At 35.2% G+C, this 27,413-nt stretch overlaps 2 protein-coding genes across 2 annotated transcripts; both read left to right on the forward strand.

Moving 5' to 3' along the window:
* The first annotated feature begins 764 nt into the window (after positions 1 to 764).
* LOC123670635 (chymotrypsin-1-like) lies at positions 765 to 6,493 on the forward strand. The gene is made up of 5 exons (XM_045604149.1): positions 765 to 918; positions 2,030 to 2,210; positions 3,287 to 3,533; positions 4,747 to 4,884; positions 6,254 to 6,493. The coding sequence occupies exons 1-5, from the start codon at positions 870 to 872 to the stop codon at positions 6,392 to 6,394; spliced, it is 756 nt and encodes a 251-aa protein (XP_045460105.1). The 5' UTR covers positions 765 to 869; the 3' UTR covers positions 6,395 to 6,493.
* Positions 6,494 to 7,855: 1,362 nt separating this feature from the next.
* On the forward strand, positions 7,856 to 22,428 carry LOC123688585 (homeobox protein rough-like). The gene is made up of 4 exons (XM_045627172.1): positions 7,856 to 7,966; positions 9,670 to 9,931; positions 21,200 to 21,434; positions 22,156 to 22,428. Exons 2-4 carry the CDS (start codon positions 9,688 to 9,690, stop codon positions 22,307 to 22,309), a joined length of 633 nt encoding a protein of 210 aa, XP_045483128.1. The 5' UTR covers positions 7,856 to 7,966; positions 9,670 to 9,687; the 3' UTR covers positions 22,310 to 22,428.
* The last annotated feature ends 4,985 nt before the right edge of the window (positions 22,429 to 27,413 follow it).

Here is a 27,413-nt window from a genome sequence, read left to right on the forward strand (position 1 = left end):
ACCTAAGTAAAGGCAGGGGCGGATACAAGGGAAATCGAAGGGGCGCATCTATTGAAATTTTCAATCGGTATCGTTCGCTGGAGATTTTTTTCAATGATAATTTTATATTTGAAGTGCAAAATTTGCAGTGTTTGTGTAGTTACTCCATTTTCATTACTTTTACAGTTTCTGAGAAAAATTCTGATTTGGATAAACAAATTTTTGGTTCCGTTATTTCCAAAAATAAATAATTGGAATATATGTAATTTTTACCCGAAAGTTTTCACAATTCAAATAGATTTGTAATGTGATAGGTACAGATTTTTTTGATTATGTGAGTAATCTACTGTTCTTTCGTCATTTCTTGAGGTAGTTTGCCCATGAGGATTTCCCTTTGCTTTTAAAAAAAGTTTGCCACTGGATTTAGAAATTAGAATGCGGAAAATAAAATTTTTTACATTCCAGAATCTGTGCATTATAGGGAATGGTGATATCATCAATGAGTCAATGGATCCAAATAGGTGATATGTCATAGGATGGACAAAAATCCAACTTTATCAATACTCAACATAACTCGAATATTTTTCGAAAAATTCAGGAGGTACCGGAATTTCCAATTCTATTTTAGCACCTAATAATTCGTGGCGATTAGAATTCGTTATTTACATAAAGCCGAAACTATTTCCCCTGTGTAAATTTAAAGAGAAAGAAAACGCACCAACCGATTTATAATTAGTTTGAAAAAACGAACGTTTCCGAGTAGATTACATTATGGCAAAAAACTATACTTGGAAGTATGATAATTACAAATTGTTTGCTGATAATTTTCATTTATATATGTCGTTATTTATCCTCATCATCTATTCTGTCGTTGGGAAGAATACTCCAATATGTTGTTGGTAAAATGTTTGATGTTTATCCTCTTAGTTTGCTATTATGGTGAGTTTTTTTAATACAAACTAAAGTTTGTATTTCTGTTTTTTCATATATGTATATTCTTTGCTATGGTTTTGACCACGCGAAACCAATCAGTACAATCAAGTATATTAAGCTTGAAATAGTTATTTTCTAATATACACATGTAAAATACACTCAGCCACATTTGTTGTCAATAAGAAATATAAAGTTTTTTTTTCTCGATATTCTTCATGAATTTTTTCTGGTTCTGATGATGCGATCGCCATAAAATAACACATGGAGCTTGAAATACTGATTAACCCGATGATTATAACTTTGAAACCATTAATACGCTTTGGTTCATTAATGAATTCAACAAGAACATTTAGGTAACAAGGGTAGGTACCTATTGCAAATGAACAGTAATACTTTGTTAAATGAATAAAATCTACAAGTCATATTTATTTTGTTTGTTTTCTCTGTAGCCTTGATTAAGTTTGAGTATATTGATGAAACACGTTGTTTAGTACAAATTGGTTGCCCGTTTTCTATGGTCCTAATCCTGTAATTTGAACTTCAAAATGTTTACTGAAAGACGTGAAAACGTGGAATCCGTTTTGAATTTTGAATATTTCAAGCCTTTAGCTCTTTTTTTTCGAAATTTATTGTGTTCACTGCCAGATGGACGGCTTTACATAATACTAACATCGTGACAAAATGAATGGCGCACAAAGAGGGGCAAATGAAATTTGATTCTATAATGAATATCTACTATAATGGTATATATTGGACTACCTCCACAATTTTTTTAAGGCGAGAAATGATGATTTTATCTTCTGTCATTCAAATTGTTTCAAAAATTACTACTTTGAAAAACACCATCCGCTATGTAATATTGAAGAATTCCCGAAACTTTCGTTCTCTATGTGTTATATTGAGTATCCAGTATGCCATATATTGTTATTATCTTAACAAAATAAAGAAAGTTCGGCGAATTTTATCAATAAATATATTGTTAAGATTGATACGTTTTACGATTTCCATGCAATGAATTTATCCCCGACTGTACAGCAACTTCACTGGTACGTGCGCTCAAAAAAGAATTCAATATTTAATGGGTTCTTCCGAATTTTGGCTCATGAAATATTTTCAGTTGAATGCCAGGATCCAGAAGATGATGAGGATGATATCGATCATAGGATAGTTGGTGGACAAGATGCTAAAAATGGAGCATATCCTTACCAAGTGTCAATCCAGGAAATAGAGCAGCATATTTGCGGAGGTTCGATTATAGCAAATAGATGGATTCTCACAGCAGCCCATTGTATTGTGGGGTGAGTGATCATTTATACAAAAATTGATAATTCCAGCTATTATTGTTAATTTTCCCAACTATCGAATCTCAACTGAACCAGGGGATAATAACTGATGAAATAAATGAATTAGGTTTTTATTTGGTGGGAACTCGTCATAAATTAAATAAAAACAAAATAATTTCCACTAAACTATTCAATTGTCTGCAACAATTGTTTCGCTATACTGTGGCTTCATGAAGCTAAATATTTTGCGTGGTAGTCAAAAAAATAGTTTTAATTTCATTTAACTGATGATATATTGAATAATTCGAATTTTACTATACGAATTATATTTTACTGAATTTTCTACATTATTTATCGTTCTCTGAACCTTCATTCTACCCAAAAATTGTAACCTTTATTTGTTTCTGTCGATTCCTCGGATCTCTTCTTTCTCCCTTACGCACTTACTGGCTTCTCTTTTACTATTCGTCTTTATAGTGCTTACTATTTCTGTTATCTGATTACTAAGCCAGTGTTGCTGAATTCATAGTATAGATAAACATTTGTCTATGATATATATTCATCTCTGTCTAAGGCAATGTTCTATTTTTTTCTGTCCACTCTGGTATGTTGAAAGCTTTATGTATTATACATAATCCTAATAATAAATATAATAACGCCCCTTTTCCTGTTTAATTTTTTACGCTGACAAAGAGTATATTATTCGCCTTATAATAATAATCTGAGAAAAAAAGTAATAAAGATCAGTCTTAGAGGCGTAAACCTGCACTATTACTGCGACTATTACAATAAATAAAATAAAATAATAATAATAAAATATTAATAGATAATTATAATATGAATATCATTGAGAAATGAAACTTCCCAAATATTCAATGGCAGATTTTTTTTAACGAGAGAAGAAGGAGAAAACTATTACTTCTCTATACGTGTCATCGCAACGAATCATGCACAACTGAACATGCGAATCATCATTATCAAGGAGGCACTAGTTCAATTCCATATGCGTTCATTAAATTTTATGGATTTATAAATATATTTCAATAACATTATTACTATTACTTAATAATAAAAAACAATTCATTTTCCAGGAAAACGTTGAGTCGTCTATCTGTAGTTGCTGGTACTAATTCTTTAGATGGAACTGGTAAAAGATACACCATTCAAAGAGGTATTCTTCATCCTTCCTACGATAGGACAAGGTCTACGAGCGACATAGCTATTTTGAAGTTGAGGGAAACCATTTCATTCAACGAAAAGATTAAGACAATCAACCTCCCAAAAGTTGACACTCCTAGGGGTGTTCAGTTAACATTAACTGGATGGGGAAAATCATCGGTAACTAAACTCATAAATTATGGTTCCTTGAATGAATACAAAACTTTATTAAAATCTCTTTAAACGAGAAAAAAATAATTTTATGCCGGATATCCAACAACTGATTGCTGATGTGCTATTAGCTCTAATTTTGAGATACAGGTTATTTGATGTTAGTACTGATACTCAAAATTAGAATATAATCAGCCCAATACTCATATATACTTATTGCAGTCACTCTATCTGCCCGATAGGTGGCGCTATGGGCGTCGCGCCACACTCTACTTCGGCTCCGGCGGGTTTATGGGGTTCGACGCGTTGCAACAGAGTCACCACTCCACGATGGTGTTAGAGGGTGTCTTAGGCAGTGATTGCTGGATTGCCTAACCGAAGAGTCAATCAGCAATCTCAGGATGAAACACCGAAATCCGTAGAGGTGGGGCGCACCTACGGCATTTGGCTCGAGAAAGTCTCGCCAAACTATAATTCTACCTGAATCAACCTTCTTTCATTAGGTTATCATTCACATGCTCTAAATTAATTATTTTATTCTTGAATAAAATGGGCAAATTTGGAATGACATTTAACTTCAAAATGCATTTTGATATGCAAATAATCTCAAAGTTGTTGTGAATCTCAAACGTTACGAGCAGCAAATGCTTGTTTACAAATAAAAAAGACGGTGTCATTTAAATTGCGTTCTTGTCCAATTTTTGTCTTGGGTTCTTGACTGCTTAATATATTTTGGATTTTGGAATAATTAATAAAAGTGTTGATTTGGTTGTTCCTGTGGAAATTAAAGAGTCTGCAGGAGGAGCACTACCTAAAAATGTAGTGCTGAAAATATTTTTAACACTGTTTTAAAAATATATTTAACACTCTTTCACTTTTAACACTGTTAGCTGTCATTAAAAGCTGTCGCTTTTTAAGGCAGTTGTGCAAAATAGTTAATTTCCTAACTCTAGCGGAAAGGAGGTCAAGGAGTTGAGTGTGGAAAATATTCTTTCCGCAAAAGTTAGGAAAAATATTTTTTCTACAAGCGCTTGGAATGAATTGAAACTGAAGATTTGATTAATTATTCAAAAAGAAAATAAATAGCAGGGGATTTTTCCGCACTTTGTGGGAAAGTGACTCTTTCTGACTTAAAATGCGCGTGGGAAAAGAGTTGAAAGCTCACGCTTGTAGAAAAACATTTCAATGGCTGAGCGTCTCCTATGTGAAATTCTTTTTTCAGTACCCAGGCCAAGTAGTACGAAACTTGAAAACCATAAAACTGACCTCGATTTCCAATAGCCAATGTCGTAGATCCTTTTCTCAAGTTCTTTCCAGTAACCTATGTACAAGAGGAGACCCTGGAAGAGGAGCTTGTCAAGTAAGTAGATACTCCTTCGTTTAACGTTACATGGGTAAATACATAATAATCGAAGTCTAATGACAAATATTAGTATTAGTATTCAAATTGGCTATTAATTTCTTGAAAAAATCTTCCCTATATTCCTACAATTACGGATATTAAACAGTTGCTCAAAATCGCTATTTTAAATGATTTTTCCAAGTGTAATGTAAATGTATCCCTCCTTGATTTATCTCTTAAGAAATGTAAATGTAATTGTAATGGAGAAATCTTCGCCAAATGATCTTATTCTCTATTCCTTAAATTTGGAAACGTGTAGAATAGATATCTAATTTTAAAAACCGTTATACACAAGAAGAATAAAAAAAAGATTTTCTGTAAGTAATAAATGAATATCTGTCCTTTTTCGATTAATGAAAGACAGTTCATTTTCATATATCATAATATCAAAGCACTGGAACTTTTACACTTCGTCTTATTATTTCCTCTTCAACACGTAATAAAAATTTTCAATGAATCCAGCGGCGAAATTCAAATTAGATCATTCGTTTCGAAATTCCAAAACTAGGGGTACTAGAGGAGCAGTGGCGTACCCAAGGGGAGGGATAAGGGTGATATATCCCCCCCAGAAGGAATATCCATTATAAGTCACAACGCTCAATGATTTGATTGTGTAAAAATTTAATCAATTCATCAACCAGCTGTTATAAAAATGATCTGATCAGACGGCATAATCCTCATTTACTTACGGGCTATAAATGCCAAATTGATGATAAAAATAAACAATCAGGTAAAAATTAATGAGATTCTGAGGTGAAAGCTCCGAACTACTCGAATTGAAAATCAATCTCAAGAAGTGTCTTCAAATTCAAAGGACATCGGAAACGAATGATCAAACTTTTTTTCTTTATCCCCCCCAGAGCTTTTGTCTGGGTACGCCACTGTAGAGGAGAAAATATTGTATTAAGTATCAATAATCTCATTTCATGAATATATACAATGGTGTTGAGTTTCCGAGAAATCTATCTTAAAATTTTTTTCCTCAATATTTTGCCTTCAAAATTCAAGGATTTTGTTCCCGAACTGGGAGGATCAATTCGGCATTGAAAATGATGTTTCCTGCAAATACATAGTTCTCATAGTACCTGAGGTAAAATCTGAATTTTTTCATTTGATTTTTGGACCCAACACTTTCTAAAGTAAAGTGTAGAAATTTTAATGAGGGTTGAAATGTTTTCTCAAATTATTCCAATGGATGAATTCTTAGAACCAATGAAGCAAAATTGGCTAGTTTAACTATTTTTTTTTCTGCTGAAGTACTTAACTTTTAACTAATCTCAACACGAAATTTAAACATGTTTATAACATATTATCTTAATTATTTTAGGGAGACTCTGGTGGACCCTTATCAGACGGATCTTCTGTGGTTGGAATCGTATCCTTCGGTGTTCCTTGTGGCGTTGGACAACCTGACGTTTTCACCAGAGTTTTCAGTTTCAAGAAATGGATTACCGATAATATTGTTTAAGAAATTTACAAATTACGAAATAAAAAAATTGGAACTTTAAACTTGGTTCATTTAATTTTCTGAGATCTCTCAATCGATGTAATAAAATGAAAAAAATTACATTTTTTTATTCTGAATTCAATCATCCGAATAACAATTCAAAAAAAAAAGTAATTGCAAGAAACTGCAACACAAGGAAGTTTATTTCTCATAAACATAATTCAATCGATGAATATAAATCTTTTGAGAAAGAGCAATACAATAAATTGTTAACAATCAGTAGAGCATGAATAGATAAATTTCTGTATTAGCAGAGGAAATGTGAACGCGGCATCATACATTTCAACGTAAGGTGTAAGAGCACAGTTAATAACCTCAGCAAAAAATCTTTCCTGGTTTCTCCACATATACATATGGGTTTGTGTATTTGTTTCAGAATAAGCCGACACATTTATATTGAAGGGCTTCTTCTTCATCCAAACAAAATCTTTTAAATCCTTCCATTTCACCACGGCGACGCATATATTATAATTAAATGTGAAAACAAAAAGAAATTAATATAAGAAGAGACTATAAATGTTATAGTTTCCATTACGTTGATTTGAAGTTAGCGACCCATTCTAAAAGAGACTGAATAGCTTTGAAACCACCATGAAATTTATAAACTGAACAGCTTTCACCAAGTGGTGAAACATCTTACTCACATAGTGGGCTTTCGATATAATTTCATTTGAAGAGAATACTATTGCAACGAAGTCCTAAGTCGATTCGAAATAGGTACACCAAACATTTCCTAAGAACATTGAAATCAGATCCTTCTGTGAAGGATCAACGATTAGACTGTAGTGACTATGTCTGCTCAAAAGATAGAATTCTGGGTTTCGCGCCACACTTACTTTGGCACCCGCGAATTTACAAGGGTTGACGCGTTGCAGCAGAGACACCTTTCCATCATGGTTTGAGAGGGTGTGTCTTAGGCAAATATTGTCAGGCAAGAGTGGGATTCGAATAACCATGAACTGCCAATACCAACTCTGCTTACCGATTTTCCGTAGTCCCCATAGTTTAGGAGGAATTTGAATTCGAAATTTTTGGAAAAAACCGTAAAAATTCAATCTCTCTACAAAAATCGTTATATCTCCTTCAATAAGAAATTAAAGAATAACAAAATTATTAATCAATGTAAATTAGTGAATAAGCCTGAATGCCTCTTAATCGGGGTCCTATTTTCACCCCCTGATTTTCAAAGTCCACTCGGGCAATGACAAAAGTACTCTCACCCCCACTAATTTACCAATTTCCGGTCAGAAAATTTCCCTTATCTGCAATTAAGTGCGAACAACGGGAGATTTTCGAATCAAGACGGGGCTAAATGTGAAACGATACTTGAATAGCAGTTGGCCGATCGAGGAACCGCCCCCAATGAATTAATCCCGCCTTCCACGGCGCCGATTTACAAATATTGTGATAAGTTGAGGGTTAGTTTGGTCATTCCCTGTTGTTTGAAAGTGGAGAAATGATATTTGTTTCGGTTACGCATATCGGTTGTTCGTAAATTGGTTATTGTTTTGTTGAATTCAATTCGCATTTGGGGTGAGTGCCTAGATCATTTCAAAACATTGAAAAATTTTTTTGAAAATTCCGTCCAAATTATGATTTTTACTAAAAAGGTTTTTATTATCTTCCTTTCAATTTTCCTTACCTCATTGAAAAAATCAATTAAAAAAAATTGAAATGGATAATCCGTCGAATTTGAACGAATTAATTCAAAGATGATTGACATTTATGAAAGAGTTTTGAAGAGATTGTTTTCCTAAATGTGCAAAATGCATCCTTAATTTAGAGATTATTATCGTTTTTATTGAATATCTCCCATATAAAATAATTGAGAAGAACGAAACTTGCCAGTATTGTAATATTTTGCATAAATTTTTAAAGCTTCAACGTCTTTCAAATGAAAATACTAACTTGCAAAGAAATTGTATTCTCATATTTTTCGCTTATCGATTTCCTAAAATTGTTAATTTGTTTACAAAAAAATAAAATAATATCTACTCATCAGACTTTTTCATATATGTTATAGGTATGCGTTATAATCATATATAGACATACATATTAACTAATATCATGAAGGCGGATATCAAATGAATGACCAATAGTTTACAATAAATAATTATATGAAAGACCCCTCTTAATTTTCGTTGAAATCTCATTGATTAGAAACATCCTTTGGTATTAAATAATACAATTAACCTATGTACCTACTTTCATATTTAAGTCAAATCATATTTTCAGAAATAGTTTTTTTAATAATTTATAAAATATTTTTTGATGAAATATAAATGCAATATGAATGAAAAAAAAAATGAAAAAAATCTTTAAAAGAAATTTAAAACTATCATCCCAAAATTGTCTGAATATTTTATGTTCTAAATTCTGACTCATATATTGAAATTCTGTCATGTTGGTACCTACCTAGAAACCAATAGGTGTTTAGGACTTCGTAAAAGAAATTCAGTACCGATCTTTTTTTGTTGTTTTAATTATACAGGTTGTTTCCACTTCAGGTGGTCATAGTACCCATCAAATAAGAAAAAAACTTTTTAAAAACACAAAATCGAAAATGTTTTCTCTCAGAATTACAGCCATCCGAATTATATTATCATTTACTGAGATAACGGTGGAACGTTCAATTGATTTCAATAGAAATTGTGTTTTATAGGCGCAACTTTTGACGGAAAATCTTATGATGACTAATTTCCTTCGCAAAAATATTTCTAGGGGTAGTTTGTTGAAAAAAAAATTAAGAAGTAATGTATAAAACTACCGCATACTATTTTTTCTGACTTGAAATTTTCGACAGTTTTTCTCTAAAAATCCGATATTTTATGTAAAACATGAATTTTGTATTTTTATGATAAGATGAGTCGTTCTCAAGATATCGGCTTCTGCGTAGGCTTTGTTACTGTGTCCCATCACAACACTGTTTATTGTTTACTCTACAATGCATGGTTGTCATTATACTATATCACTACAGAATTTCATTATCTTATTTTTTATAAATAAATAGTATAAATTTGATACATTTCGAATCTTTGAACTCCTGAAAACTTAAATTCCAGGATTTTTGGGAGAATAAAATACCTATTTTTCTTCAAAATATAATATATTGAACAATGACAAAATAGAATAGAAACTCATATTTGAACTCTATCGCTCAATATTTATAGAAATTTAATTTCTTCATACTGTTTCAAAATTTTCAATTACCTATATATTTCCTTTTATTTTTTTAGTTATCTATTTCTCAACCTATGGCATCCGAAAAAACGAAAACTTCGCAACCTTGTTCACCAAGGGAATTTTTCGAAAGACTTTATGGTCACTTGGAAGACTCTAAAACCAAAAATGTACATACACAGGATGATGAAAAATCACGTACAGATCTGATAGCACCAATTCCAATGATACCTACACCTCTACCATTCTTCTTCAATTCGGGCAACGATCCACCACCTCATTTGTCCATTGCAGCTGCAGCAGGAATATCAGCATTCTGTAAGTGAAATTGAAATAATGTAACAGGGTTTTTCTGATAGGAGGATTCATTTTGAATAGCCCGCTATCTGGAATCTGTCACTTTTGACATTAAAAACGTAAAAACTACGCTATCGCTCAAAATGGTCTATACACGATTCAATAACGCATTAAAATTCACTACAAAAATGCTGAAAATTTTTCAGCCACTGTTCGCAAAACTAAAGAACTTTTGAATCATCGTGAAACACCTTCTCGGCCTGCAATGGTGAAACAGGTGGAAAATTTTGAGGAAAATTCTGACAAAATTTTGAGACAAGTTAGTGATGTGAAGAATCGAAACTGAGCTGCTGGAGCCCGTAGTGTTGACGAAAATCCAGGTTTGTCGATTCCTGGTCGATCTTGGTGTGGATGACGTTCATTTTCAGCAAAACGGCGCTATATGCCACACAAGCAACGAAACAATCTCAATTTTGCAAGAAAAGTTTCTTAGGCGTGTTATTTCTCAAAAAGGTGATCACAATTGGCCACCGAGATCTTGTGATTTAACAACTTAATACATTGTTCTTTGGGGACTCGACCGTTTTCGCTTGACGTTGTCGTTAGTGATCCTCTTTTCATCACCAGTCAACAACTGCCTCAAAAATGGGTCGATTTTATTGCGTCAGTAGCGATTCGCCGATGAAAATTCGGTACATTAAGTTTTTTTTTGGGTTATCTCGTGGGTTAACCATATATCGAGTTTCTTCTTGAGACCAGCCTCATCCAAATGGTTCCAAACGATATTTTGTGCTATCATCAGCTCTTGAGCAATCAAAGCAGTGCTTATCTGACGGTTGGGCACGACAATGTCCATGATTTTATCGACATTTTCGACAATTGGACTTTCAGTGCGTGGTGCATTTTTGACATCAAAATTACTGTGCAACGCCTTCAACTTTCAGAATAATACTACATGGTTTTTGAGACTATCATGCGGAATCTTTTGTTTTGAACGCATATAAGAGATGATATAAAGGCGATATTTCCCTTTTACAGCAGTTGTAACGAAATTTAATTGTCATCCGTTTGAAGGTATTGTGAAGACAAAAATTATCGAAAATCACACTTCTATTTGATTTGTTCATCAAGAATTGGTGCTCAAATTTAATCATTTTATACAGTCGTTTTTCTATTAGTTGTCGATAAATCATTGAAGTATAATTTGAAAATGGATAGATTCACAGATAGAAAGGTTAGGCTAGTGAAAGAATATAATCCAACTTCAGGGGCCAGGGAGGGCCATGGCCCTCCCTGAGATTTTGATTGTCTCAGTTTTCAGCACAACACCCTCAATATAACTTTCTCAAGGGCAAGGAAAAAAGGAAAGTAATGGATTCACAACAATTTTTCGGTTTTCAATGACAATCATGGACGCCTTATCGTTTTACAATAATTTTCATTTTGCCCCCCCTGAAAAAAATGTCTGCGGGCGCCCATGGGTAATAATAATTTACATTGAAATCTTTGAAAAACCACCTCTTTATATGATATTCTGCTTGAATTTACTATGGCTCTGATAACGCTATCGAAACGAAATTTTGCTCGAAGCTTGAAATTGTTATTCCATATACGTTATCGCTTGAATATTGGGTATATCTTTCTCAATATTCTTCTTGAATTTTCCATGGTTCTGATGAAACGATCAGCGTGAAATGTTACACCAAGCTTGAAATTTTATTTTATATCTACATCTAAAATTTCAACGCCATCAATTCCATAGACTTATTATATCCCAATTGATACGTCTATGGTCAGTTCTGATTTCTCGGTAATATCTGGTCATTCTTCTCGATAATATTCTTGAATTTTCTTCTGATTTTGGTGACGCGAACAAGATGAAACTTTGGGCGAAGTTGGTGGTTTTGAAATTATTGGGAAAACAAAATTTCGAATGGTCATATAATTACGGATTACGGAACCTTATTAATCGTGGATTGAGAGATCCGAACTCATATTGAAAATTTCAAGTTTCTAGGTCTTTCCGTTCGATAGCTATCTTGTTTACGGACGGATGGACAGGGTATACTTTTGAGGGTGCATTCGTTATCACTGAGTCGAACCTTATCGTTTGAGTTTCTGGCTGAAAATTCGACCAATTCGGGAAATGGCAGCTCAAAAATTGAAAAAAATGGTCATCAAACTATCAGGTGTGTGAATAAGTCTTTCCCGTATTTTTCAAATTTTGAGCCTTTATTGTGAAAAAATGGTTACAAATGAATTATTGAAAGTATTGGCCATCGCTAGCTACAACTTTTCCCCATCTTTCTAGCAACATACGAATCCCGTTGCGAAAAAATTCGACCGGTTTGGCCTCTATCCAGTCATCCACCCATTTTTTGGCTTCCTCGTAGGAATGGAAGTGCCGGTCAGCCAGGCCATGCGTCATCGATCTGAAGAGATGGTAATCAGACGGAGCAATGTCTGGACTATACGGCGGGTGGGGTAGGACTTCCCATTTGAGCGTTTCTAAGTATGTTTTCACCGGCTGTGCAACATGTGGGCGAGCATTGTCATGTTGCAAAATAACTTTGTCGAGGCTGTCGTAGTATTGTGGCCGTTTTTCTCGCAGTGCGCGGCTCAAACGCATCAATTGTCGTCGATAGACCTCGCCTGTGATCCTTTCATTCGGTTTCAGAAGCTCATAGTAAACCACACCTAGCTGGTCCCACCATATACAGAGCATGAGCTTGGCGCCATGAATATTTGGCTTGGCCGTCGATGATGATGCATGGCCGGGTAGTCCCCATGATTTTCTTCGCTTCTGATTATCGTAACGGATCCACTTTTCATCGCCAGTCACGATACGATGCAGAAAACCCTTTCTTTTATGTCGCTGAAGCAGCTGTTCGCAAGTGAAAAAACGCCGTTCGACGTCTCTCAGCTTCAGTTCGTACGGCACCCAATTTCCTTGCTTTTGGATCATTCCCATGGCTTTCAAACGCTTGGAAATGGTTGTTCGGTCAACTCCCAATGCTTCAGCAAGTTCTTCTTACGTTTGACACGAATCTTCATCAAGCAAAGTCGCCAATTCTTGATCTTCAAAGATTTGCGGCCGCCCGGAACGCTCCTTGTCTTCCACGTCGAAATCGCCACTTTTGAAGCGTCGAAACCATCCGCGAACACTTGAATCATCGACACAACCTTCTCCATAAGCTTCCTGAAGCAACCGATGCGCCTCGGCAGCAGATTTCTTCAAATTGAACCAATAAAGTGAAACTTCCCGCAAATGACGTCGACTCGGCTCAAATTTCGACATTTTCACGATTTCAAAAATTTATGATGCGAAAAAATTTCAACTAATGTGTTACTGTGGAATTGTTGACAGATGAATAAGCTTTGATTATGACATATGTAACCATTAAATACTCGCACAGTATTGGTGGCGCCATCTCTTACAAAAAACGGGAAAGACTTATTCACACACCTGATATATATAAAATATTTTCAACGAAATATTCAGATGGAAAGTTTTATATGAGACACCCTATAAATTTTTACCTTTTTTGTTATTATTTCCATAAATAGCAAGAATTATGGGTGCAGTGGATTTTCCTGTGTTCGCTCCAATAAATCTGTTTAGTTTTTTCGAAAACATCAAACTAATCCGGAACCGTATAAATTCCATTTTCATGCAACTAACCAACAGTTTCCTGGTAAAATCCAGGGATTTTCATTACAATAAATGATGAAAACGGTTGAACGCCTCGTGAAAACTCGGCAAATTTCAAAGCCTATTAAAAGCGGGATGGAGCGACAGAACGAGGGGTAGGGGTGGATTTTCACACCGCCACAACTTGAATGGATTTCCCATTTTCACAGTCCCGTTGCTGGAACTGTCATGGCGGACGAACAGAGCCGCTATGCGACCGACTTAAGTCCATAACAATATGAAATGTAAAATATTATTATGATAAGATTACACCTCTCGGTTGGACAAGTCCGAATGCGACTGTTTATTGTGATGCTGTGGTGGGGGTGGGAGAATACACGTGTATCTGCACGCCGCCTACGACGTCCTAGCATTCTTTTTCTGGAAATTGTTGTCCTGAGGATAGGGCGGGATTTTGATCCAGGGTGGTATTTTGGTCGATTGGGTTGAATTGTTTGGAATTTTTACTATTCAAAATTCATTATAAGTCATTTTTATGACAGAAATTCGATTTTGTTTCGGTGGCACAAATGATTTCGGGAAAATGAAGAGCATTTAATCATTACGAATTTACAGGGTCGCTGCCAGACATTTTGAAAATAAATTTTCGCCGCCTTGCTCTGCTTTATTTATCTGAATTTCCTTTTGGTGTAACCCTCAATTCCATTTGAAATTGTATTTTTTGACTTTAAATCCCCTTGTCAAATTCATCGAAGGACATTTTGTCGATTTCATCAAAAAACGTCCTGCATTGTTTGAAAATACGATGCTCTATAGTAAAAAGACGACTTAGTTCTTGAAAGTGCATTTAAGTACCTTTTTGTAAAGAGTGTTTTTTTAGAGCTATAGAACTTTAAATTGCAATAAAACAACGATGGATTATTCGATTGACATGAATTTTATTTATCCGTAAGATAATCTTGTGGCATTACATTTTAAATATGATTTCTGGCATATGACCGCCACGACACGCTCGGATGTGGTCCAATCTGGACGTCCAATTTTCGATGACTTTTTTCAACATTTATGGCCGTATATCGGCAATAACACGGCGAATGCTGTCTTCCAAATGGTCAAGGGTTAGTGGCTTATCCGCATAGACCAATGACTTAACATAGCTTCACAGAAAGTAGTCTAGCGATGTTAAATCACAAGATCTTGGAGGCCAATTCACAGGCCCAAAACGTGAAATTAGGCGGTCACCAATCATGGCTCTATACCGATCACCATTGACTGTAACGTTCTGGCCATCATCGTTTTTGAAGAAGTACGGTCCAATGATTCCACCAGCCCATAAAGCGCACCAAACAGTCAGTTTTTCTGAATGTAACGGTGTTTCGACATACAATTGAGGATTAGCTTCACTCCAACTGCGGCAGTTTTGTTTGTTGACGTAGCCATTCAATCAGAAGTGCGCTTCATCGCTAAACAAAATAAAATGGACGTAGTGCGCGATACGTATTCCACACAGAACCATTATTTTCGAAATGAAATTGCACTATTTGCAAGCGTTGTTCAGGCGTGAGTCTACTCATGATGAATTGCCAAACCAAACTGAGAATAAATCACTTGACAGCTGTTAAATCGGTCGCCATCTTGAACAGTAATGCCAACTTAAAGTTATATACCTCGAAAAAAAACACCCGTTATTTTCATAACTCTAGTTGAGAGCGCCTATTCCATTTAAAAAATTGGCTCCTGGTAATTTTATTATTTAACTGCAAAGAGAGGAATTTTCACTAAGAAAACATTTTTGTGTCAAAAAATATGTCTTGTTTTATTTACTGACTGCGCCCCATAAAATTTGGCGCCCGGCAAAATGTCTGGTTTGCCGGTCCTGGCGACGGCCCTGCGAATTTAAATAATGTTCATTTTCAGTTGAAATCTGGAAATTATAGCATATTTAGACGCATGCTACTTTTGAAATCGAAATTCTAGAATTTCATATCAAAATTATAATTTTCCGCACTTTTCGAATGCAGATACTCTCTGGATTGATAGAATAGTGTCAGTTGACGGCTGACAGAACTCAAATAGGCTTCTGATTTATCACGAGTATTTCAAATTAGTTCAACATAATATCTGTCAAACTGACGTCAACTCATATTCTGCAACATGATATCGATTGTCAAACTTCCATTACTCTGAGGACTCTTCTGACGTCTATAATGTCTTTGAAGTCTTTCATCGTTTGTGGAGCATTTTCATAATCCTTATCTTTCGCGTGACCCCAAAGAAGGAGTGTCTAGACTCTCTCAATATCTTGGTGACCAATTCTGATTACCTCCTCCAAAATTGCGATTTTTTCGTTGCTTGTGTGGCACGTAGCACCGTTTGGCCTAAAATAAATGTCGTCCACATCAATATTTTTCAATTCCTTCCATAAAAAAAATCATTAATCAATGCTCGGTAGCGCAATCCATTAATTCACAGTAACAGTTGCATCTTGCATCAGCCTAATTATCGAATAAGTCACTACGGGCTACAGCAACAGTACTCTCAGTTGTTCTTGAGCAACGCACATGGTTTCGATTATTTATATCACAAACTTGCCCCAATAGCTCGCTCAAATGTTTCCACCAGTTTCACTATTGCCTCCAAGAAGGTTATCCACAACGACCCAAAAATGCTGCAAAATGTTCACCATTTTTGACGTGAATTTAAACAATAATCCAAAAATTAATGGTCTCAGAGGATTTTGAAGAATGACCCTGACACTTTTTCTATGTAAAAATTAAGGTTGATAAGATTTTCAATAAAATAAAGTGAAAATACAGTAGGTATTCAAAGAAATTAAAAAAAAAATCATGGACGACATTATTCATTCAATCAACTCACTATTCGTCTTATTGTAGACAAATATGAAAGTACTCCAAGTACGAGGAATAGTTGGTCGATTACTGAATAATCTCGTTTTTGAATTTCCCTCAGTATTCACAAATGAACACTAATTTTGATGAAACAATTTCTAAACGTTGTTGGATCATGTCTATTTCCATGATTTGAAATGACCTACTGAACACAAATGAAAATGACATGATAAATATGTACAAATAATACAGTCTTGCCATTCCTTTTGGAAATACCCTATAAATATTGGCTCTCAAAACACTCAGATAAATAGAGAGAAACAAAACTATAAAATTTTCAAATGTAAATAATAACAAACCAAGTTTGAAAACTAGAAGGAATAGTGGTTCAAGAATAAATTGGAAGATTTCAATATAGTTGCGGGGCCCGTCCGGTCCTGCCACAATGTTACAGGAACATCCTCTTCACCTCATCATCTATGACTTGCGTGATGGTAAATCTATTAGACAATCTATTTAGCAAATTATATTGAAATGGTTGGGGGAACATTCGATTGAACACGGTTAATCTGTAACAACTAAGGGTTCAACCCCACTTTAGACAATAGGGAAAGAATCTATTGAAAACCTTCTATGAGTATCAATCAATCTAAATCTTTCGAATAACCCATTGAATTGTAATTATCTCAACTCGAATTTTAGAATTCCATACAATAATATGATAAATACCTATGAGAAAAATTCGATAAAAGAATTGATGTCAGAAGCTTTCGAGCACTCGCTTCTTCATGCGGTTTTTGAAACAGAACATATAGATATGAGATATGATTTATTATGTCATATGTCATTGATGTTGGTTTTTTTTTCGAGATGGGGGTCTTTTTAAACTTTTGATGATAGGATCCTTTCCTTTGTCCCGAGCATTTCGAAATTATTATTACCTACACACCTACAAGAAAATTTCAACTTGGCAGGTTTTATTATCATTGAAATTTTAGGTTTTTTCAACATTCTGCTTGAATTTTTTGAGGTTCTGACGAAGCGATCAACACGAAAATTGACATCCAGCTTGAACTCAATCACTTATGTTGTCACAATGTCACAGAAATATTGGGACCTGGTATTTTTCGATATTTTTTTTTAATATTCTATGGTTCTGGTGATGCAATCAATCAAGATGCAGTTCTGAGTGAGACTTGAAATTCTTATACCCATATCCAAATGCAAGATTTCATCCTGATCAAGTCTGTAGTAGTATATCTGGAAAACAAAGGGATTTTGCCAATTAACGAGGGATTACCACCACGTGGCTTTCCGCGTACCAATTAAATTTTTAGGTACCCATTTATTTCTTCTCTGGCGCTCCTACAATGACCAAACTTGAAGTTGTAGAGGCAGCAATGTACGACGACTTTCACGAAATTATAATTTTACCTTTTTGCTAATGATTTTTGGTAGGTTTTTTCACGAATATTTTAAAATATATCAGTGCTTTGTACATACAAAGTAAATATCATCAATTTTGTGGGAAAAACGAAAAGTTACCAATTTTTTTTTCATTCGCAATTTGAAAATATTTACTGTCTTCCATGTAGATTATTGTTTAAGGAAATTATATGAAAACCCCATAAAAATCGGTGATTCGTAAGAATATATATCTCTAATTTCGTTTTTAACTGAGACACCACGTGGGAGTGTTTCCTCTGAAATTACCCTGAAAATTTCAAGTTTTTTATTTTTTTCCGTAAACAAGAAGGGAGTTATCGTGTTTACGGATAGAATTGAAGAAAACTGCGGATTATACATAAGTTAGTCGAACCTTATCGTTAACAGAAAACGTTCACTTAAAAAGCAATAATAAATCATGAACAAAATGGTTTTGGAGAAATAAGCATAGGTGTTTTGTTATAACATTCGTTATTTGTATCATCCACGACAATCCAGGAATAAATCTATAGTGCGAACAGAAAATGAACAGATTTTTTTATTCAACTTTCGGTTCTAGATGATCCAAAATATGAGATGAAAATTTGAGGGTGCTAAATCATTTTTTTCGGCAACCGTCCGGGAAGTGCTCACTTCCCGGACGCTTTTTCTCTGAGAAAGTAGCATTTCCCGGCCTAGTCCGGAAAGTACGTACTTCCCGGACTAGGCCGGAAAAGAATCATAGAATTCATAGCAACCGAGATAACGGCTGACAGTTCATATGAAATTAGTTGTCAAAAATTTGCATGTTTTTTTATCGCAATCGCAATAAAATATGGAAAGCAGCAGCGATAGTGTTATTTTACATGGTTGCCGAAAAAATATTGTACGCAACACGCCCGAAAATGGTTTTTTTGGACTCACAGACTTCCAGGACTCGCTTACGCTCGTCCTGGAATTTTGTTTATTCGTCCAAAAAAACCCTATTTTCCGGACTTGTTACGTAAATTACTATTTTCGGTAACCGTCCGGGAAATGCTCACTTCCCGGACGCTTTTTCTCTGAGAAAGTAGCTTTTCCCGGCCTAGTCCGGAAAGTACGTACTTTCCGGACTAGGCCGGAAAAGAATCACGTTGTTAGTGTTATTGTGAATATGAGAATCTTGGTAGGTATATTTTTAATAAATGCAGTTGATCATTACCATAGTAACCGAGAAAACAGCTGACAGTTCATATGATTTTGTTGTCAACAATTTGCATGTTTTTTTGATCGCAATCGCAATAAAATATGGAAAGCAGCAGCGATAGTGTTATTCTACGCGGTTGCCGAAAAAATATTGTACGCAACACGCCCGAAAATGGTTTTTTTGGACTCACAGACTTCCAGGACGAGCGTAAGCGAAAAAACCCTATTTTCCGGCAAAAAAACCCTATTTTCCGGACTTGTTACGCAAATTACTATTTTTTCTAGAACGATTCCAACCAACAATTGTAACAACAGTAACTGAAAAGATTCGTAATGCTATACAAAGGTGTGAATGCATTGAAAGTAAATGATCGCTGAAACATGGCTGATGCTGATGCTGATCTGAATCTAGGCAACATGGGTTTACATTTGTGTCTAACAGGAACATCACATCCTGATCCTGCTAACTTGTGAACGAAAAATTTTATATTTAAAACTTGAAAATTTCGATTTAGGTACTAATAATCTAAAGGGAAACCCCACTAGATATATCTTCAGATTTCCTGTTCAATGAGTCAAGATACTCCACGACATAAATCCACGAAAATAATAATCGCCCGATCAACTATAGGAAATAATAAACCTAAACGCTTCACGTCGGCTAATCGCATCAGCTGAATGCGTTCAATCAAAACAGGGGTGTGAAATTAGGTGTACCGATCGGCCAACAAGGATATACGGTAATTAGATACGTTCGGAAGCATTATCATCGTTTAAACTGTCGCAGAACGGGATGGTAAACTGCACTTTTAGATGATCGCCCTCTTGACCGTGCGAACCCGAACCTCTGGTCCTTCGTATCAGGATGACATATGTGTCGTGATTGACGGAAACGAGAAGCCCCGTGAATCGCCATATGTCCCAGTGTGTGTGTGCACCCTCTGCGCTTAAATTAATTGCCGTACCTGGAGATTCTCACGGGCTTGGGTTGATTACGATTCGACATGTAGGTAGGTGGAAAACAATGTTTATTTTACGCATTGATCATAAATTCAATGTCTGAAGACAAAAGCATCATGATCAAACTGTCCATTTGAATCGAAATGCAAATTTTCATCTCTAATGACTCCGTCTGCCCGAGAGGTGGCGTTATGGGCATCGCGCCACATTCTACTACGGCTCCGGCGGGTTTATATGAGGATGAGTCACTACACATCGCTTTCGAATCTGCAGTTTTGAAATTAATAGGAAAACAATATATCGATCGGCAATATTAAAGGAACCTTCACTAGGATTAGGCCCATTAAAGAACTCAATTGCGGCAGTCGAAACTTCAACCATATTATAGTATGCTTGAACCTACCCTGAAAATTTCAAGTTTCTAGCTCTTTATGTTCGGGAGTTATTGCGTTTACGACCGGAGGGACATCCTCGAATTCGTCAAAAGTGACTGAGTATAACATTATCATTTAAGACCTTTGCTCGATCAAAATTCGGAATATAAGAGTAATCTCATTGGTGAAAGAGGGTTCAAAAAGCTGAACTCCATTGAACTTTTTGTATCTGATCTCGAATATCAGGCAGATCTCATGAAAATCGGATTAATATTGTATGAAATCCCGGGTATTTATTAACATTTGCGCGTGTCAAGCACATTCTAAATTGAAAAAGTCACTCTGCAACCAAGCGGCACTTTTCCGCAGAAAAGTTGAATTTTGAATAGAACCATCTTTAGCTCAAACTGACTTATCATTATCATTAAAATCATATACAAATTAAAGTTAAGTTAAGGTTTTTACAAAATTGTTTGGACAAACAAGCAGACATACACGAATCGAAAATTATTCAGGATCAGGATGGTCTGAAATCCATTTTGCTATCGAAAATTTCTAAATCGGATAGAAAAATTAACACAATGCTTCCTTTACCTTCGGTAAACTCGGAATCAATGAATAGCTTATGTATGATACATGTAAATTAGATACCTACTGTAACATTTAGGAAAGGCGAGGACCACTGATGGAATCGTCAGTGTAGCAACTCAGTGATCCCTGCCATATATACCCTTTCTTCCATGACGGAGCGTGATGACTTTACCGTAGAACGATAAAGATAACACAGAAATATATAAATTATATTGTAGTGTATGTTAATATTGAATGATTCATTTTTTTGTAGTAGCTAGACGACGAAGAAAAGAAGGTAGACCAAGAAGGCAGAGGACCACATTCACTAGTGAGCAAACTCTTCGATTAGAGATCGAATATCAACGATCAGAATACATAAGTCGAAGTAGGAGATGCGAACTGGCCGAGTTTCTAAGACTGTCTGAGACACAAATCAAGATTTGGTTTCAGAACCGACGAGCTAAGGACAAAAGGATTGAGAAGGCTCACATAGACCATCACTATAGGTGTGTATTTTTAGAATAACTCGTCCTGAGCTTGGTGCACAGATGGCACAATCAATGCCACATCACTTTTTTCCTCTTTAGTACCAAACTTCAAAAAATGCATGTCAAAATTTCGGAACTTAGAGTTAAGTCTGAAGTGAGATATTCAGCTCTATTCTGCAACTTCAAATCGAATCGAGTCGAGATGGTATGGGTCGAATAGAAATGCACCGGAATCTTTCCGAATTGGTATTCTATAACTCGAGTAGAATTACTATGGATATCAATTATGAATAACATTTGGCAATGGATGAAGAATTGGATACAAATACAGAATACCAAATTTGGATGCGATACAATAGAAGTGAAACATTCCGATTTCTTAGATTACGATCCTATTCGTTTGTTTCTGTTAGAGTTAGAGAATAGGGCTGAGGGAATATTAAGTGACGCTACATTTATTTTTGTTTGAAAAGTCGATACAACCTATAGTTTCGTGTATTGATAATGCTTCTTGTCTCAATATAGAAAACCAAAGTCAAATTGAACGTATTGCGCTCCCTAATTCTGGAGATTAGTATTAACAAGAAAAAAGTGTTATGGCACTAGCGGTGCCAACTTGAAATATGAAACTGATGTTATCATCAAAATTTCGATTCATTTATTTTCCAAATTACTCAGATGCATTGAATATAATCGTAAAGTTTTAATTTGGAATTTGCAGCATTTTTTTCCTTTGCAGAAAACTGTTGGGTGTTTTACCAGGAACCATATGCCCGATCTGCATCGAAGGACCATGTTTTCATATGAACAACGCCAATATGCAGTTGCAAGTGCTTCCTTCTTTAGAGGCAGTTGAAAGGAATCGTACAATGGACACATCTAATTTAATGTAGATATTCAAAGAAGAATCAAAAAACAAATCTAGTCTGATATTTATTAATAATTATTCGTTAAGTACATTTATAGCTTATATATTAAGTTATACCATTATATTACATTAGTTGATCATTATTTATTAATAAGAATAATTGAGATTATTGGTACATAGTTTTTTTAACCCAAAATTACCACTCATATTCATTTTAGACAGATTGAATGGAACTGAAACGCCAATTTCAAATTAAAAAAAAGCACTAATGTATATTCAGAAGCATTCGAGCTCTCGTTCATGCACTAACTGGACTCTTGGAGACCACAAACCTGTAAATATATGAAATAATAATGAGCGCCGAAAAGCTTATGACTTTATCTCAATGATTTCCTTCATTTTTCTGCCCAGGCGACAGTTTGGCTAGCGACGGCCCTGCTAAAATGAAATATTAGACTAACCAGTTATTGAAGGAATTCCAATAAATAGTTGTTTCTTTCGATTTTTATACACACACAAAGTATCAGTGAAATATTTCGAATAGAATATCGAAAATTAACAAAAAAAAAATTATCAACCAATGATACGATCTCCATGAAACTTGGCATGAACTTTCGTTCCACTGTTTTACAACGGATATCTAAATTTAATTCAATCTGGAACCGATTAACGAATTTATCCATTTAACAATTTCAAGTATCTATTACCTTTCTTTTGAAAGTGACCATGTAGGTACATATACTAAGGCACAACGAAAGAATTGAATTTTGATCTCGAATTCTTCGTGAGTGAGTCGAACCCAAACATTCGAGACAAATCTCGGCTAAAAATTAACCCCGTAGTAAACACGGTGTTTTTTGTTGATATGGAGAGTAGAGATAAGGAGAATTATCTCTATAGTAGAACTGGTGAGAAAGAGTCCAGCGAATAATGAATTGGGGTTCAAAAATTTTCCACAATAGCGCTATAGTTTATCAGTACTTTTTGACATTTCCTATGAAATTCACCCCCTAGCTGCATCAGCTAGATTAGGTTAGGTCAGTTCAACGGAAATTTTTTGAACGGGAAGATTATTCTCCATACTTTCAGGTATATTTTTGATGCTTGAAATGCCAAAATGCAGTTCGACCAATAACATTTTTAAGCGCTTGTATCCGTACATATCGCTATATAATTAATTTCCTTACAATAAATGTACATAAATGTTGAGTTGGAAATGGTCTCAAACGATTAGGTTCAACTCACTGGACTCAAATTTTCAGAACAGGTTCTCAAAAGCTTCATTAATGAGCAAAATTCGACTTGAGGTTCAGTAAATATGACAACTTCAAACTTGTTCCAAAATTCGAGCAGAATAGGGAAAAAATTGATGCGCCCTAACTTCAGTCAATGTGGTATAAAATCTCTCAAATATTTATTAACAAAACATAAACAACTTTGAACTTACTTCAAGGTTTGAAATTCTACATAATAAGACCTGAAAAAAAAGCATAGTAGGTCAGTGTGATCCTGCCAGAAACGAACTCAGAAATAGACATAAAATAGGGGTCAAAATAGACAAGAAAAAGACCTACTCAGTGCAGATAATACGGGGTTTACAGACATTTGGGCAAAACGGTAATCCAATAGTTCGATGGAGCCGCAATAGAAGAAGATTTTGGAATGCCCATGTGGAAAGGATGGACGAGGAAAGAATTGCCAGAATAGTAAGAGATGGAAATCCAGGAACACGTCGACCGCTGGGAAGACCGCCTAAACGGTGGAAGGACTCGTGGACGTCAATCTCCCAAGAGGCATAAATAATTGGGAAATACAAGCCACTGGCTTAAAATATGTAGAAGAAGGGTAATCCACTGTTTATCTACTGGAACAAGCGGCCAAAAAAAGACAATCTATTTTCTGTGAAGTAATTCATGATGATAAGGATAGATATGGAAGAAATCCATAATACTTTTATGAGAATACACTGATCAACAATTGCTAGGGATCACTTATGAACTTCTCTTCATTTATATTTTTTTCAAGTTATCTCGTGAATATCTGTACATTATATGTTATATGTTCTCTAAGGAAAAAATAAGATGTTTTGAGTTGATTATATCAAAGTCTTCCTCACTTCATCGGCTCTTGTTCACAAAATCGATTATTATCTGTAGGCTGTTACAGTTGGAGTGAAAAGCAATGTGGCATTTGTTATTAAATCTGTTTTTTTCTCTCGTTCAAACACATAAGGTGACAATAATTGAAGAAATGAGAACAATATCAGCTTATCAGTCATGCCGAGAAGACGTTTGGCTCCTGTGCAACTGGACCAAATCATACGGTGGATACAGGAAGGTTTGTCCCAGCGAGAAGTGTCCCGGCGGTTGAATGTTTTGCAAAGTGTCGTGAGTCGGGCTTGGAATAGGTTCATCCAAAACGACTCAGTAGCTTATGTTCATGGGGGAGGTCGGCAGCGCAGTACAACAGCCGCCCAAGATCGTCTTTTGATCCTCAATGCTAGGAGAAATCCCAATTACCCGGCGTCGCGGCTCAATAGATCACTGAGAGTTGCAACAAGAGTTCTAATTTCGAACCAGACTATAAGACGACGACTACATGTTCGTGGTTTGAGAGCACGTAAAAGGGTACAACATCCCCGTTTGAATAGGGAACACCGGGTTCATCGACGGCAATGGGCTGAGGAGCACCGCAATTGGACACTTGAAGATTGGAGCCGATGTTTATTTACGGATGAGTCTAGATTTCGTTTGGTCAACTCCGATGGACGTATTCTTGCTTGGAGGGAAAGAGGTCGAAGGTATGCAGAACAGTTTATGGTACCCACAACAGCTTTTGGCGGAGGTTCTATATGTGTATGGGGAGGCATTTGTTTGAACCAACGCACAGAGTTGGTTGTTCTGCAGAACACCACCATGACCAGCCAGAGATATCACGATATGATTATTGAACCCATAATTGTTCCGTTTGCGGCTGCCGTGGTCGAGAATTTCATTTTAATTGACGATAATGCCCGTCCACACCGTAGTCGTCTGGTTAAAGAAGCGCTAGAAACTCATGCTATTGATAGGATGGACTGGCGAGCTCTCTCTCTAGACATGAATTGCATCGAACATGTCTGGTCTGAGATGTCTAGACAATTATCAACCTTAGAACAACCGATCAATAACCTGGAGGACCTTTCTAACGCTTTACGGGATATTTGGACGAATTTGCCCCAAAATTTTATAAATCGTAGGGTAGAATGCTTGAGACGAGCTCGTGGGGGACCAACTAGGTACCAGCTTAACCGAAACTTCAGCCTTCTTGTGGTTTCATCATAAAATTTTTATGTTATTCAAACACAGAATTTTGAGTGTTCCTAATAAAGTCCTTTTTTCTCTCCAATTTTCCATTTTTTCATTCTTTTCTCAAGTGATCCATATTATCAACTGAAAATACTCTGATATCTGACTAAATTTATAATCTTGGAGCGAATATTTCAGAAATAAATTTAGAACAAGTAAGTGATCCCTATCAATTGTTGAGCAGTGTACATACACCTATTGTAAAATGGAAAAAGGTGTATCTGAAAAATAGGAAATTGCTATTTCCATATTATTCGAAACGCTTTCCAGAAAGAAATAAATAAAAAAATCATCTCAGATCCTTACTGTGTAAAGTTTCCCTTGAAGTTTCACAAATACATATTCGTGTCTAACAATAATCGTCCATAAAACCCGCATATATGTAACAATCAGAGATCCAAAATTGAGATCTAACAAAAGAGCAGATTACCGGTGGTCTGCAGATGGAGTTTCCCACTCTTTCATCTCTTTTAAATCTTGACCGCTTCTGCATCAGCCCCTTAATTTCCACATTTTCCTTTTTCCCAATTTCTTATTTCTAGGGATCTCTTGGTATGAATGAACAATAAAATCTACATTGTGGATTTCTATATCGAACAAAGCGGTCATTTGGTGGAAAGACTTAAATGAAGATGAAGCACGATCAAGCGTAAATACAATAACTCTTCGTAAGGAGAACGCTGATTGCCATCATCGAGGCTTTTCTTAGGAAACGGGGGTTTGTTTGGAAATGTGACAAACTGTTTTTCCCATATTAGGGTTTTGTGGAACAGACTATCAATTGCTAAATTTTCGACTTATTTATTTGATTAAATATGTTTCAAAGGAAGTAATATGTAAAATATACCTGAAATCCATGATTATTGATTATTATAGATGTAATATTGAGAAATGGAATATATTCTTTTCTCCATAATGTAATGGCACAGACTAACTAGTAATCTGTGGTAATGGTTTGAAATGTACGCTAAACTCATAGACCTAATATCATAATAAATAATAAGATTAATATTAGGTCTATGGCTAACATAACCTAATTTCCTGATGTCAACCTCTGTCCTCTAGTTTGTAGGTTATTATTTTTGTTTTTGACCATAGACCTAATATCCATGGACCGAGTGTCACGTGATTTTTCAGAAGCTCGTAGAGGGGAAAGACCTAGAGAGAGAAGAATATATGATTTCTCTTGATTCGAACAGAGATGCTACTGATGGAAATCTGTCAAGAACCTAAAAGCAATAAAATAGGTGATTTATTACTCTGAAATGGTCAAATGTCAAAATCATCTGATTGAAAGATATAAAGACATGATATTTATTTATACGTTTTATGAACTGAATAGAATGAAATTTACATACTTTTTTATATTTATCATTTCGATTTGCCTAATTCAATGATGGAATAAAATATGGCATATATTTGGATGAACTTCTACCATGTGAATCAGGAAAATTGAGAAATTTTAGACCATACTTCTTTCTGACATTGTGGGGACAGAACAGGATTTAATGTAACAATGAGTTGGACTCGTTGATATCTCAAGGAAATATAATATACATATAAATAATTGCTTATAGGAATCAGCAATACTCTTATTGGCTATAGGTGAAGATAAGTAATATTCGATTCAATCATCTTTTGAATTGGTAATATTTCTTTTACTTCAGGTAGAAAAATTATGCTACAGAAAATTTTTATTAGATAAAAGAGAACATTCATTAGATGGAACAGCATTTTTCTTTAAAACTCTTTTTCCTTGCATATTCGTTAGATAATCATTTT

This window comes from Harmonia axyridis, chromosome 1 (assembly GCF_914767665.1).
Source record: "Harmonia axyridis chromosome 1, icHarAxyr1.1, whole genome shotgun sequence".
Lineage (NCBI taxonomy): Eukaryota > Metazoa > Arthropoda > Insecta > Coleoptera > Coccinellidae > Harmonia > Harmonia axyridis.

Bases quoted from the DNA above. Each gene is read 5' to 3' on its own strand.
- LOC123670635 (XM_045604149.1), top strand. From the start codon at position 870: ATGTTGTTGGTAAAATGTTTGATGTTTATCCTCTTAGTTTGCTATTAT. The intron at 919-2,029 runs GTGAGTTTTTTT...AAATATTTTCAG, and splicing joins CCTCTTAGTTTGCTATTATG to TTGAATGCCAGGATCCAGAA. The intron at 3,534-4,746 runs GTAACTAAACTC...TTCTTTTTTCAG, and splicing joins CTGGATGGGGAAAATCATCG to TACCCAGGCCAAGTAGTACG.
- LOC123688585 (XM_045627172.1), top strand. From the start codon at position 9,688: ATGGCATCCGAAAAAACGAAAACTTCGCAACCTTGTTCACCAAGGGAA. The intron at 9,932-21,199 runs GTAAGTGAAATT...ATTTTTTTGTAG, and splicing joins AGCAGGAATATCAGCATTCT to TAGCTAGACGACGAAGAAAA. The intron at 21,435-22,155 runs GTGTGTATTTTT...TTTCCTTTGCAG, and splicing joins CACATAGACCATCACTATAG to AAAACTGTTGGGTGTTTTAC.